General features: G+C 47.4%; 4 protein-coding genes across 4 annotated transcripts; 3 read left to right on the forward strand and 1 right to left on the reverse strand.

Annotated features, from left to right (window-relative positions):
• Positions 1-649: 649 nt before the first annotated feature.
• On the forward strand, positions 650-3,318 carry F5147DRAFT_587988 (uncharacterized protein; the record flags this gene model as incomplete). The annotated part of the gene is made up of 10 exons (XM_041432046.1): positions 650-1,679; positions 1,733-1,761; positions 1,811-1,950; positions 2,019-2,304; positions 2,356-2,397; positions 2,453-2,515; positions 2,573-2,694; positions 2,756-2,914; positions 2,962-3,064; positions 3,115-3,318. 10 exons carry the CDS (start codon positions 650-652, stop codon positions 3,316-3,318), a joined length of 2,178 nt encoding a protein of 725 aa, XP_041285304.1.
• Positions 3,319-3,879: 561 nt separating this feature from the next.
• On the reverse strand, positions 3,880-5,422 carry F5147DRAFT_587991 (Aldo keto reductase; the record flags this gene model as incomplete). The annotated part of the gene is made up of 8 exons (XM_041432047.1): positions 3,880-4,040; positions 4,091-4,250; positions 4,320-4,403; positions 4,460-4,546; positions 4,595-4,768; positions 4,826-4,981; positions 5,036-5,067; positions 5,251-5,422. The coding sequence occupies 8 exons, from the start codon at positions 5,420-5,422 to the stop codon at positions 3,880-3,882; spliced, it is 1,026 nt and encodes a 341-aa protein (XP_041285305.1).
• Positions 5,423-5,864: 442 nt separating this feature from the next.
• Positions 5,865-6,710, forward strand: F5147DRAFT_748509 (uncharacterized protein; the record flags this gene model as incomplete). The annotated part of the gene is made up of 4 exons (XM_041440076.1): positions 5,865-5,929; positions 6,034-6,081; positions 6,142-6,487; positions 6,540-6,710. The coding sequence occupies 4 exons, from the start codon at positions 5,865-5,867 to the stop codon at positions 6,708-6,710; spliced, it is 630 nt and encodes a 209-aa protein (XP_041285306.1).
• A 3,897-nt stretch (positions 6,711-10,607) lies between these two features.
• F5147DRAFT_727634 (major facilitator superfamily domain-containing protein) lies at positions 10,608-13,231 on the forward strand. Its single transcript, XM_041439271.1, has 15 exons — positions 10,608-11,146; positions 11,194-11,326; positions 11,377-11,454; positions 11,506-11,611; positions 11,665-11,685; positions 11,745-11,786; positions 11,843-11,855; positions 11,908-11,979; positions 12,036-12,085; positions 12,146-12,246; positions 12,303-12,345; positions 12,397-12,553; positions 12,605-12,701; positions 12,750-13,038; positions 13,095-13,231. Exons 1-15 carry the CDS (start codon positions 10,928-10,930, stop codon positions 13,153-13,155), a joined length of 1,482 nt encoding a protein of 493 aa, XP_041285307.1. The 5' UTR covers positions 10,608-10,927; the 3' UTR covers positions 13,156-13,231.
• The last annotated feature ends 1,418 nt before the right edge of the window (positions 13,232-14,649 follow it).

A 14,649-nucleotide genomic window follows, 5' to 3' on the forward strand; every position in this document is an offset into this window, starting at 1 on the left:
AGACGATAAAATAACTACTTCTTGTTCGGCATCATATAAATGTTCTTTGTCGCCAGCAGGCCATCATTCTGGACCCGGCACCGCTTCCGTACCCTCGCCGCTGGATGAGCCTCCAGCGACTCCGTCTGCTGTCCGGCAAAGCAGTGATACATCACAGTCTACTTCGATGCTCAATCACTCTACCAGCCGGTTTACACTGAGCATCCCTTTACTCGGACGACCAAAGCTCCCTCTTGAACAGACTGTTGCTGCAGCTCAGCGTGATGATATCACTACGATGCTACCAGCGGAGTCATCTCCATCTCGCAAGCAACAATCCACTACGAAAGGTTTGTTACGGCCCTCCGATTAGTGAGATGGCTAAACACATTGTTTCATAGAATCCGTACCGTTTGCTACGGAGACCCCTTCTGCTCCGGTCGCAGGGACGACCGAGGTGAATATCGCAGCAGATACTATATCTCAACCTGATGGGATGGTTCACAAGGGTGCCTCAGGTGTCACTGAGGTTACTGACGCGCAGACAAGCACATGGTGGACATATCTCAAATGGAGTAATACTCAAGCATCTGAGAGTCATATACAAACAGAACCAGTTTCAAACGCTCCTGCCATGCCATCAGTCTTTTCCGATGCACCAGTTAGTGAGATGGCGGCACAGCCAACTGCCGACTCCACCGTTGTTCCTCCGAAGTCGGAAAATAGCGCCGAGGAGCAGATCGCACCACAGAAGGCCCCTTCCGTGTCATCGACCGATGCATCAGAGTTGCAAGGCTCTGCATGGTATTCCCCGTGGTCGTGGTACCAAGGCTCGTCTACTCCTGTGAAATTCACAGGTTCTCCTCCGGGTACTCAAGTTGTCTCCGATGGAGAGGGGAACGTTCAGTCGGAACATCGCCAAGATGATGAACCCTTGAACCAGATGGTTATCGCTGTTCCCCCTTCGTCGGATCCACAACCACCTGCTAGCGATGCAAATCCGATATCATCGACAATTACTAGTAACAAATCGGGCTGGATCTCCTTTTTTTCTGCTCGTGCAGTGGCGATGAAGAGCATTACGAATGAAAGCCACAATGAAGAAATGGAAGTTATGGATTTGGACGAGGATGAAGCCAGTCCGACAGCTGGCTCTCCATCGTCAGCCACTTGTTCCGCTCCGTTGAGCAAGGATGTCAATATCCCATCTCCGAGTTCGACGGGTGTGCCGCATATTTCTCCTTCCTCGCCATCTCTAGCTCAGAATAAACCTGAACATAAATCTATTCCGACTAATGGCTCTACCAAATCTTCAAACGCCATCCGGTTTGGCGCTAACAAGCGCCCACCATCTCCAACGCCCTCGAAGAAGTCAGGGGTGAAGACCCCTACAATTTCTCCACCAAATTTGGTCTTGCCCACATGGGACGATACTTTTCACACGCATCCTCGCGTCCATGTGCCTCCTGAGCCTCCATCTGCTCTTTCCAAGACATTTCAATACGTCAGCGAAGTGCTCTTTGCGCGTGATGAGACTGCCTCACACAAGAAAGGCAAGGGAAAGTCTGCGGAGAGGCCTTTGGAGCCCTATGAAAAGGCGCTCCCACGTTCGTGGGATGTGATTACAGGACAGAAACAACAGGACGTGCTGCGAGGATGTCAAAGGGCAGTTGTGATTGGCGTGCACGGGTGGTTCCCTGGTGTGTGTATTTTTCATACGAGGAAAAATAATGCTCATACCCAGCCTCCGAAGGCGCTGTCATGCGGACAGTTATCGGAGAGGTTAGTATATGGCCGTGTGTGTATCACAGTTTGACTGATCGTTATGCAGCCGACTGGGACAAGTTTAAAGTTTGTGAACATGGCTGTTCAGGCGTTGGAAGAATTCCAGGACAAGCACGAGGTGAAGCTATCAAAAATCACCAAAATACCCCTCGAAGGTGAAGGCACCATCAGCCGCCGAGTGGATAAGTGCGTTCTGAACAACTTTTTCTCAACAAGATCTCTTTGATGCTCACACGACCATCTCGTGAAAACAGGCTATATCAGAACCTGATCGGGAATAAGGAATGGATGGATGACCTCCAGACTGCCGATGTAATATTTTTTGCTACGCATTCCCAGGGATCAATTGTTTCGACCCATATCTTGGATCGCCTCATCACCGATGGCCATATCTGCACAGCACCACGTGACTCTGCTAACGCTCCTGGTAGCAGTATCACACGCCCTCCGCAAAGGGTGTGTTGTCTAGCCCTGTGTGGAATTCACTTGGGACCACTGCGATATCTGAGCACGAGCTCATTAGTCCTACCTTATATCCAGGTAAGTCATTCGATCCCGTTGGGCACCCAAGTTTATACAGAACGAACCTAGTACTTCGAGTCGACTGCTGCCCGGGAGTTGTTCGAATTTCAGGTAAGTTAGTTGCATAAAGTGGGACATTATCAGGTGATTGCGTTACCACCATCAGAACACCGACAGTCAGATTTCAAGAGACTACGTAAAGGCCTTGAGAAATGTTCTGGACAATGGAGTATGCACTATATCCATAGCTGATTATTTATCAGATTAACGCCATCGTGTTCAACAGGTCAAGATGGTGTATATTGCGTCCTTGAATGATCAAGTAGTAGGGCTGTACTCCGGGCTGTTCACTTCAGTGGCGCATCCCTTAATTTTGCGTGCGCTTTACATTGATGGAGATGCATACCAGTGCGTGTCAGACATGTCACTTATCTTACGCAAGTTCGGCTCACGTCGCAATTTTTTTTAGTTCTTCAGACTTCCTATCTAATCTCCTCGTTCTCCTGCTACGTATTCGGAATGCAGGGCTATCAGATGGTGGACTCCTTGCGCATTTATCGGAGTCAACCGCTGGATCGCTGAATGGGGTTGGACATTCGACCGCATACGAGGAGACTGCTACATATTCGTGAGTACTATTCTTTGACCAATGAATGTGATTAACCCTGCAAGCAGATTCGCAATCAAGTACCTTTTCCTATCTGACTCTGGACAACACCCACAAGTTGAGCTTGCGATGGAGTCATTTGATGCGCGAACGGAGCAGAATGATTACGAGGTTTGCTACTGCATGTCATATCTGTTTCTCGCAATGAATTTCCCTTCTAGATTCCCTGGGCACTCCGTGACCTCATTGCTGACGATAGAGTCGCCGAACTCTTTTCAGATGATTTTATTCGTCTGCGAGATGCTTTCCGAGATTGGCAACCCAAGACTGCAATTTTGCGTGATGTAAAAAGGAAGCTCCAGCCGATTCAAAGACTGTCATCAGCCATGATTTCCAAACATGCCGATTCCATGAGCAAACTATAATGTACCCTCATTGCAGGCTCTGATCGAATCTGTGGGCTTGGTTGTTCCGATCTGCTTACATTGCGTTTTAGATCTCCACACACCGCACTCGTGAAACAATATCCCGTCACTGTATATCATTCATTTGCATTGCCCCTCATAGCCGGTACCCACAAATATATATATATAATTCATCGAGATCATTGCTATGCAAGGAAAAAAAAGTAAGCTCCGATGAGCCCACAGAGAACGGATGGAGCTCCACGAGTCCCGGATCTTACATGCTGAACAACACAGCAACGACGGCGTATGGAACCGACGTGGCTTGTGATGTTGGTGTTCGCAGCGAGGGTTGATGTGATGAAGCTTGAAAAATCACATGGAAGAACGTTGATTAGCTGGAGGCTGGGCATGGCATCAAACTTTCCGGACCCCACCTAATGATGCAGATCCTTGTTCTGAGAATAGTATTATATCTGGCCTGAAGATGTGTACACAGATCTAGTTTTCTAATTTCTCATCAAAGATACACCACACAATCACAAGATGAATAGCTGTACAGAAAAATGATAGTACAGCATGTCAACGGTATTCGGCCCCACAGTCGCCTATCAAGGTGATCATCCGGCGACCATTGGACCGAGCTTGTACTGCTTCAATGGCACGATTGTCCTCGTCAGTCAAGCTGAAACCAAAAACACGATCGTTATCATCAGTGTGCTCGGAAACTCCCAAACGGGCGCCTGCAACCAACAAAATAAATCTCCGCTTCGAGGACAGACGAATATCTTACCAATGATTACAGCTCCGACAAAAGAGTGATCAAGGACCCATCGTGTGGCTATGTTTGCAATGCTTAGCCCCCCATAACGATCACCGATATCACGCAGCACTGCCAAAAGGGACTGGAATAGTGCCCAGTTCCCCCAGGCCTTCAAAATCATGTCGAGATACTATAGGCGGTTATGAGATTTTGCCGTATGCGCTAGTAGGCGACCCTACACGGAGCAGAAGATCCGTACCTTGCGCTGAGATGGCGTCAAAACACCGGAATACAGGTCTGGTTCCGGTTGATTTAGCCACTGGTCTGCTAGAAATCCACCGCACTGCCAAACACTGTGTAGTGATCCGAGATCAGGGTGAAGAAAACCGATACACGTACAAGTGTGCCGTATGTTAATAATTTCACGTTGTGCCGTTCACATACATCGGCCATGCCGTGCAGGGGTCGAGTGTCAATCAAAGAGAACTAAACCATGGTGAGAACTATAATGAAGCATTGGTTTGGAAGGCTAACCTGAACTTGATTTGAAACGATGAAACCAGGCCCTAATTGTGTACATATTTCATCTGTTCGTATGGCATCAAAATTGCACAGGCCGACCGCGCTGATGAGCCCTTCATTCTGGAGGTCTTGAAGAATCTGGAGGGCGGTGAGATATCCCTTATCGGAGTAATCTTGCCAGTGAAACTATAGGAGAAGGTCAGGGTTATGATAGTACCGAAAGGGTATCGAACCCTCACTCACCTGCAACAAGTCCACAGTGGTAGTGCGCATGCGTGTCATACGCTCCCGAACCGCGTTTTCCACCACAGAACGCGACAATTCTGTTTGTCGGAATACACACCATTTTGTGGCCCCGACAACTTCTGCCGGGCTGGGTAACGATTCTTTGAATTGCCCCTGTTGATTGAATATTCTAGGCGTGACCTGGGTGATACCGGGGAAGTAACTTACGTAGAGTATTTCCGCGCTTCCATAATGATCGGCTGTGAGATCTCACTCAGCTCATGGAAGATGTGGTACAGATTTGAACATACCCTATACGCCGATACCAACGAAGTCAGCTTTATTTGAACGACCTATCAAGGAGCACAGATTGCGTACCATATCTACCAAAAACGGCGTTCACAATTGCAGGGAAACACACATGACCTGACATTGTGACTTACCGAAGGCATTATAACCTCTTTCGATGTGCCTAGCCATTGCTTGACGAATCTTCGCTGCCGAAGCGCTTCCCCAAGCATTACTTGACAACTGCCAAAGACCTACCCATACTCGGGGAACAGTAAAAGGACCGAGAGGGAATGTCTCTTTGGGTTGTGGTGATGTTCTAAGCATAGTTGGGAGCGGGATAGGAGATCAAGGCAGTCAAAATGTGGCATTATAATGTTTCATTATCAAACTCCGTTCCAATCCAAACGGACCACGGCGCCAAGGGATATGCAGAAATCACCTGTTACATTTAGGACATGTTTGACAGACCCGATTTTGTGATTTGACATGGAGAAAGTGAAAAAAAAACGAAATTAGCATTCATTTCACGGCAAACAAGTAATAACCGCTGTGACTGTAGTACGTACCCGTACGAAAGGGTCAACCTGTGTTCATCAATGATGATCTGACCTGCCTTGAAATAGTTGCGGGACCAGTCCTTGATGACACTTCCAACTGGGCTGATGCCCGAGAATATGCACCGCAAAGTGTTAAATAAGTTCGGATCTAGCTGTCCGACAACTCGTGTCTCCCTCACAATCCATTCACCAGCGCTCATCCTGTTACAATGCCCGCTCCCGAAGTTACACCTCTCCATACACACGCTGAGACTACCAAAACATTGGGGCATGTGTAAGTCGTCGTCTTACCCTTAGCATCCTTGCCCGTTTACTGATGATCGTTTGCAGTAACTTGATGGTGAGCCAGTCTAAGACACCGTAAAGTCCCACCTAAAGGGCGCTCTCACAGGTAGACACATTGATCGCAAATGCCACGATAGAAGAGCAAGTACTTATCATCTCGGCTGCCACGTCAGAACGCTGACAATGCTGACTCCCAAGCAGTTTGCGCGCGATCACTCGAAATCTCCTCGCAACCGGCACTCCCAGTCTTGCAGCCGCATTCACAGCCGCAGCACGATCGCGTCTTCGTCAGACCAATGCTAGACGTATAGCGACAACAAATGGTTTATTCACGACTAGTCAAAATGGTATCCATGCCATTCCCACACAAGAGCTAGATCATGCCCTCGCCCGCGCCCGTTCTCTATATGGAGCTGGAATGGGTTTTGCAAGTTTGGCTATCCTTTCTTCTATCGTCAAAGCGACTGTTGGTTTGAGATGGGAAGAAGATGGCGCAATGGCCGATGTTCTGGCAGCTATCGATACGGACATTAGCCAAGCCATGCAGGTCGGTGTCACACAACTCCCCCGCATATCATCCACTAATCGGATGGTGACAGAGTTGCAAAGAAGAACTGGAAGGTGGACGCGTGAGCGATATGGCGGTTCCTCAGGAAGCGATAGGCAATCTATGGTCGGATATCGGGGAAAGTGCCAGGGACGTCGAAATTTGGGGAGGAGAATTTCCTTTTGACAGAGCATCCAATAGCATCGAGTGCTGGAAGTTTTAGCACACCTGTCTAGAGTTGTAATTACAACTTGGCTGATTATCTCGTTGGACGCCACGTAGCCACTGTTGAGCCTGAGGGCATTTAGCGTGTAACCACCAGAATCATGAGGGTGGTAAACACTAATCTGAAGGGCCGGCTATAATTCATCGGGAATCAAAGTAGACAGCGGGATCAACGTGGATAAATCTATCAGAAATAGGACATCTCCATTTACCAAGAAGTGGGTACTAACCGGCGGAACGCTCCACACAATGATAATCGGAGTGGCGAAGCATGTTTTGTTGACCGGTGAATTGATTGCAAAAAGTAATGTCAGCCCATCCAGGCAACCCTAAAGGTTGCCTAAAGTCGAAGGACGCCAAACCACGGCAAGGTAAGCTTAATCGTGATGGCATATACTAATCTGAAAGTCAAAAAGCAGCTTCCTGAGTATTCCTTTTAGAATAGTTCAAGGAACGTGCCGTTTTGCGATCACGGCGCGAAGTTCTAATTCAGCGCTGTCCAATCGTCGCTCGCTGTTCGGTAAAGCCTCGAAGGTCAACGTAAACTCGGGCTTGTGCAGCGTCAATGGTGTTCGCCGCTACTTGAGGATGTGGCGAACCCAAAAGCGAATGAGGGTCGCTGACTCGTGCCAGACGTTAAGTAATGTCATTACTTACTGCTGGTGACCGACTCACGCATATTTTACAGGTCCCAAACGTCCATACGAAAGGGGTATCAGACTTCTCAGTAATAACTCCACGCAGCGGCATTTACTGAACTGCGGAATGGGCCGAATGACACCTGGACCACCAAATTATGTACAAAGGGACGCGATGGCACTGAGGGCTGAGAGTCACGAACCTGAGGGTAGTACACGCAACCTGAACATCTCGTGGGAGGGTGGAAGAATCGTGCGCTCAGATCGCGGGCTTGGCCCTTCTAGACAAAGCCCGCCAAATAGCGCCTGAGTCCAGGCCACCGCCGCATCCGCTGGCCGCAAGGATGAAATAGAATCATGATCCGCCTGTAGCTAAGAGAATTTTCAAGCGAGAGGCGAAACGCTCTAAGACTGATTTGGACACAGTTTCTGAGTTCTCGGCGTCAGGCAAATTTTTTGATCGGCGATTTAATTCTATGCCTCTAACCACCACCACTACCCAACATGAGTTCGACGATTCGATCTCCTACACCTTATTGCGACCTCAAGGCCTCATCAGCTTCAAATATTAGCCTAAGTGCTTAAGCTTCAGGATGCTATGCCTCTAATATTGGCGACATGTCGCTTTTATCGGGCACTCGTTTTGGTTACAGACCGGTCAATTTATTTAACATTTCCAGTCACAATTCAACATGCCATCATTCTTGTCCGTGGACTGCTTTATGTGACGCTTACGCGTGGCCACATTAACGGCTTTCTGTAATTATCCGTGAATACGAGCTAACTTGTTATTTCCCACCCTCAACTGAGGCAAGCGTTACATTCATGTGCTTCTAATCAGAGGTTAAAAGCCTGTCTTGACATCAAGAAGAGCTATACAATCCAAGACGGTTTCAGTTAACAGTGTAGTAAGACATATTATTGACTCGATTTGGAATAACCTAACCAATCATTGAGTTATTTTGAGGTCCTTACTAGTCGAGTCCACCAATCACATCGCCTACGGTGCTCAGCGCCCATGGGCGAGTCCTTGTTAAGTTAACGTAAACTGCTCGGAATGACATCCTGGCGCCAATGCAGGGTTTCAGCATCACCGGCATCTTGCTCTCAATATAGCATTTGTCAGAATGCGGTCAAGTACAGCTGACCTAGCGCAAAACGCTTGTGCCCACTCTATCCTCGCCTTTGGCTACGAGAGCACATAACATGACTGCTATCCTTCATAACTTACAAGGTCCTTCTAGACCCTGAAGACGAATCTACTGGATACTTTACATTGCGGTTTTAGGCTCTACTTCACTTTGTGTCACCTGCGGATGCTGCTGTATGTTCAGTCACGCGCATTGTCATCATGATCATCATCCATGAGAGCCGTGTGCAGAGTTCTTCCCAAACACTAATCTTGTAATCATTCAGTTCATGACTATTGAAGATCTAGTAGCATATGGTGAGTGACAATCCTTTTTTTGAATTGATACTGAAGATGTAAGGAGTCGACCTCCCATGCGCTTTACTTTTGAGGTTTTGACTCCAGCTTATTAACTGGCTTCTGCGAGTCGGCTCTTGAAGGATGCCTGTTAGCCACCTGTCCTCCACCTCGACCGGGGGCAATTGAGTTTCTGGTTAGCGATGTGAGCTCTTCTGTTACATGCAACCCCGTGGCGGTTTGCACCATGTCAGATGTCCGGTATCATTTCAACACCTAGTCAGGAACGAACGTCCAAGGCCGCCATTCACCAGATCCATAAGTGGCCCGTTGATTGCCGGCTTATATGTTGACCAAGTGACCGCACGTGTTTCTATTTTCCATTTTCCAGATCGCATCGACCAGGTCGGTCTCTTTACCCCACAAAAGTGATTATTAAGTAGTGTTATATGGTCGGGTATCACATACAACTGTGCCTGATTTTTGTGCAGTTTATTTGGGTTTTTCATGCTGGCTCTGGTGAGCAGACTCGGAGGCTTCTTTGGTTGTGGCTGATTTGATTGTCACCGTCTAGTTCATGCCGGAGGCTAGCGTCTTTGTCATTCAGGACGAAAAACGATGTGTGCCGAGGCAACGGCCCGGGCGAGCTACGCTGATATGTCATGTAGCCTCAGGCTATGGAAGTCCCTCAAGTTCCACGCTTTAATTGACAGACAATAAGTAAACCTTGCCCTGGCCATTCTTATCATTTACTACGTGGTCTACGAGCTCTATTATGAATAATAAATCTCCATTCTACCGTCTGCCGATTCTCGCCAATGGGATTGCTATTTGATACGCTGATGATATTTTCTCCTTTTGGTATCAACCTCTTTAGTATTTACTACAAAATCTACCAGGCAGGCATCCTATAACCTCTCAGAATTTGCTCGAGTTTTACTGAGGCCGCAGTGTATTCCTGATAAAAACATTTGTGTTTAAGAACCCACTGCAGCAGGCGATTCGAAAATCGTGTTATTCAGTTACTCGTGCCAGATTTACCGCTGTTACAAAAATATGCAGCGCCTGATTGATTCATGACTCAAATTCAAGCAAGGCCAGAGTTGGGGACTTGCAAGTACTTGTGAGTTATCGTCGTTCCAACAGATTTATTGGCTTGGGGTGACATCATATTGTCATGGATCACCCCCAACAATCTCATCTATACATATTTTGGTTTTACGTTATATATATATATGTTAAATCGTAGTGGAGTAGTGGAAAACATTGACGGTTCTTTGGGTGAGGTTTGCAGTCCAACACGGTGGTGAAAACATACATTCATCGTAGTCAGAATGAGCAAGTTTCAAACCACAATAAGCGGTGAGGAGCACGGAAATTGTGGCTGCCGACACTAGGACGCCGAGCGGAGCTGGGACCAGGTGCGCAGCCCTCAGGACTGCGGTTCTTTCGAACCCCGCTCGGCAATGCAGGACTTGGACCCGTTTGTCTCGTGGTCTCCGTAGCACACTTGGCTAGTACTAGTGCCATCGTTAATTCTGCCAAGCTCTGCTCACAACATCTTGCTACTAGCTTACAGATCTGCAATAGCGAACAATCTATAGGCTAAGTACAATTTTGGAGCCAGTTTCCCATCATGATTGTTTGTGAGAGCAATTGTATTATGAATCAACTTCCTATACGTAGTACTAGGGCACTAGCCCTTAGTAATGGTGAGTTGCCGTACCAAATATTAGCCTTCTTGCTGACTATGTAAACGGAAGAACGTTCCGATGTGACTCCGATGATCCGTTCTTAATTAGGGATGCGCTCTAACATAGTGCGAGCGTGTGATCATGATCTTGACTCTCGACACCAGACCTTCTGGGAATACTGGATGAACACATTCATCACATTTAGTTTCGGAGACTACAATTTCCAGTCGCAGACGTATATGCTTTACTACTGGCAACTTCGTCCAATCTTGTTACATCGGTTCATGGCACTTCAAACGTTCATGCCGACCTTATGAGGCGGCCGCCGCTACAACCATACTCCACCAATATTAATGGCATCTAGTGCTAACTATATCAATCATTCGTTTCGCACCTGCTTACAATACTGACCCTCGCTTTTCTCTGTAGTCCAAGAGGTCCTTAGGCTTATCGTACCATGTCGACGTTGACAAGGATATCAGGCTCGTTTAGTCACCCCGACGATGCTGCTACCACAAAGACCGAAGTGTCTGCCTTACAAAATGCCGAAGGTGACCCACACCTCGTCATCCTCGAGCCAGAGGATAATCCACAAAACATATCCTTGTTCAGACGGTGGCTCGCGGTCCTGATCATCAGTTCTGCCTCTCTCTGCGTGACGTGTGATTCATCGATTGCGAGTCATTTTATATCTCATTCTGGTCGAGACTAATTGCGCTCCAGGCTGCGTTCACAGAACAAGGTTCCGCCCAAACATTCCATGTCTCACATGAAGTGACCATTCTCGGAATTAGCTTATATGTGTCAGGTCTCGGAATGGGACCGCTTCTCGTTGGCCCGTTGTCCGAAGTGTATGGTACATCCAATATTTTTTATCTAAAAGCATACTCTCACGGAGTTGGGCAGGCCGAAATGTTGTATACCGGGTATCTTATGCGTTATTCTTCATCCTCACGTTCCCCGTGGTGTTCGCTCCCGACATTGGTGAGTACATTTATAACTGGAATGGACGATGGACCCACAACAGAATAACAGCCGTTTTCTTGGTCTTTCGCTTTATCACTGGATTCTGTGGATCAACCTTTCTGAGTGTAGCTGGAGGCAGCGTAAGCGATATGTTTCCGAATTCGAGCATTGCAAAGTAAGCCCTTAGATTTGCGTTCTGATCGATGTTTTGCTGAATTATGTCGCAAGTCCAATGGCTGTGTATACCATGTAGGTTTAATTGAACAACGATAGCAATTAAATCTCATTATGGACTGATCATCGTGAAGATCTCCATTTATCGGACCAGTGGTTGGTCCCTTGATTTCTGGGTACGTTCATCATGCTTTCTTGGCAGCACTGTTTCTGATATGACGTGATGGTGTAGATTCATCAATCAGGTCGGAATCAATTGGTCTGATGCTTGATCCCCATTTGACATTTTTGTGACAGCACCTATACTGGGAATGGACGTATCGAGTGCAGTTGTGTTGGATTTTTGCAGAGTTGCTGATATTGGTTATAGTGCGTTTTGCATTTCTTTTGTTAGATGGATGGATGGATTCATGAATTGAATTTAGTTTATTCCTGAGACGTACGCCCCAGTGATCCTGAAGAAGAAGGCAAAAAGGTGGGAGTGGATGTCCTCTTTTTGCTCATTTTTTGCGCGATACATTATCCTGCTTGACAGACTGCGGGAGTCGACTGGAGACCCAAAGTTTTATGCTCCTTTGGATAGACGGGAAAATACCCTCGTTTCTGCTATCCTCGTCAGTTGCTACAAACCGTTTCGTAAGTCATCAGGGGTTATCTCCACCTCATCACAAATGATGTGGCACCTCTACTAGAATTACTTCTATTCGACCGAATGGCACTGCTTTTAGACTCCTGGTAAGGGCAATGCAACTCATTGACACTCGGTGTAAGTCCTGATCATTCTAGGAATGCCCTTGTTCTTGGCATCCTATACTTGGCATTCCAAGCATACCCCATTATTTTCGAAGATAATCATGGATTTGATATGCAAACAACTGGATTGGCGTTTGTTGGGATTGGACTCGGGATGATTTTGGCCATTTCCACACAACCGCTCTGGAACAGGGGGGTTCCTTTTTCAGCATTAATATCAATATTTACAATACTCGTTTCTAGGTTGTATGCCCGTGAAACTGCCAAATACAACGGTGATCCACCTCCTGAGATGAGGCTTATTATGGGTCAAGTTGGAGCGATACTCGTGCCAGTGGGTCAGTAACCAGTGGTTCCTGGTCGAGCGATGCTCACCATATCTGCAGGTTTGTTCTGGCTCGCGTTCACTACATATCCGCAAGTCCACTGGATTGCCCCAATCATCGCGTCCGTACCTTTCGGCTCCGGGATATATTTTGTCTTCACATCAACGTTCACGTACCTTGTAACTGCATACCGCCCAATTGCTGCCTCCGCCATGGCAAGCAATAGTGCATTGCGGTCAGCATTTGCCGCTGCATTTCCGCTATTCGCGGGGGCCATGTATGATAGACTGGGGACTGTTGGCGCCACCGCTCTTCTAGCCGGCCTCGCAACGATCATGGCGCCATTACCGTGAGTCAAACAACAGCAAATGGTGTGCAACATTGACCCTCCTTTCTGACCATCAGTTTCATATTTTACCGAATTGGTGCGCGACTGCGGAAGAATTCGCGTTTCGCAGCACATTAATACTTTACGCATACGACCTATAAATATTAATACTGTCAAACGACAAAGCTTCAACGCGTCGTACGGCCATCGGCGAATCGACTTAATTTATGAATTGACACATCGACGGCGATGGCGGCCTCTCTGAAACAAACACCAGACGATCGCATATCCATATGCCAGAAACTACTTACATACTCTCCGCGTGGTTGATCAAAACGGGTGCGTGGCTCTAAATACTGAGTTCCCGATGGTTGTCGTGATATAACGCAATGAGTGCACATGCACCTGTCATACATCTGTCGCTGGATCACTGAAACGGAGAGGCTGTCGCTGATGTATCGATAGGCCCAGGCACGACTAAGGCAGCCACATGAAGGACCACCATGCATGGAGATTTAATACTCACACGAGCCTAACCATTCTGACTGGAACGTTCGACATCAACTTGGTTTAGGACATTGCTATCAGCCATTCTTCCTCCGACCGCCACAGGTTCCACGGTGTGTTTGTTTTCCGGGCACCCTTCCGCAGTAACAACCAACTTGATGGTGTCAAAAATCCATATCGGCATTCCTTTTTTTTGAATCCAATTTTTGTCCAGTTGGGGATAGTGCCCCATATCAGCATTCTTGCGAATGATGCCCATGCTATTGCCATCTTTTGGGGACTAGTGCATATGACAAGTTGGCATCCCAACTCTCAAACAGTCGCTGAGAGACCGAAAGAGCAGCGGTCTCTCCTAAAGGTCTACTTAATCACCACTGTGATACCCAGGTAGGTGATTCCCTCGTTACATGATTGATATCACTAACGCTATAGCCAAGCTATCCTCTTTATTGGCAAACTGCCAACCCGTAGGAAAATATCTGACCGAGATGGGCAGTAGTGTTGACATTACTGATGCGGTGCTGGGCTCACCCACCCGCTCCAGGAACACCCACGCTAATTTGAACATAAGTCATCCGCCCTAAAATTCGATTAACCATCCCTAATCAACGAAACTGCGGCGGGCGAGGGCGCTTGAGTTAGACTGCATAGTTCTGTGCTAGTTCCACCTGACTAGAGGTCGTATGTGCGTGCGTTCCAGAGTGTTTTTCTCAAGAGCCGAGAAACCCGCGTCCGGAACGTTATGTTCACCGTTCAGAAGGATCCGCCGCCGCTCAGGAGGTAGCACGTGGGTGTTTGCGGTCGTGTGCTTGGTTTCCTGTCTCGGACATTCACTAGCAGACCGGACGCGGTAGCAGCTGACATATAATTCATTATACGCAGTAAGTTTTACCCGTCATTCTGAATGAGTCAGTTCAACGGATTACCAAGTGATAGAGGGTATCTATATACAATTATTGTAATCTGGGTATATTCTACAATGAATAGCGAATATGTAGGATCAAATCTGCAGTACACGAGAGCAGAAGCAAATGCAGAAAGACGAACAAAAGTAGAAGATGAAAGCAAGAAAAGCGCCAAGACAGAATGAAACACGGATTAGAAACAAACGAACGACGAAGATCC

This window comes from Suillus discolor, assembly GCF_016758755.1.
Source record: "Suillus discolor strain FC423 chromosome Unknown F5147scaffold_129, whole genome shotgun sequence".
NCBI lineage: Eukaryota > Fungi > Basidiomycota > Agaricomycetes > Boletales > Suillaceae > Suillus > Suillus discolor.

Bases quoted from the DNA above. Each gene is read 5' to 3' on its own strand.
- F5147DRAFT_727634 (XM_041439271.1), top strand. From the start codon at position 10,928: ATGTCGACGTTGACAAGGATATCAGGCTCGTTTAGTCACCCCGACGAT. The intron at 11,455-11,505 runs GTGAGTACATTT...ACAGAATAACAG, and splicing joins GGTGTTCGCTCCCGACATTG to CCGTTTTCTTGGTCTTTCGC. The intron at 11,686-11,744 runs GTAGGTTTAATT...ATCATCGTGAAG, and splicing joins CCAATGGCTGTGTATACCAT to ATCTCCATTTATCGGACCAG.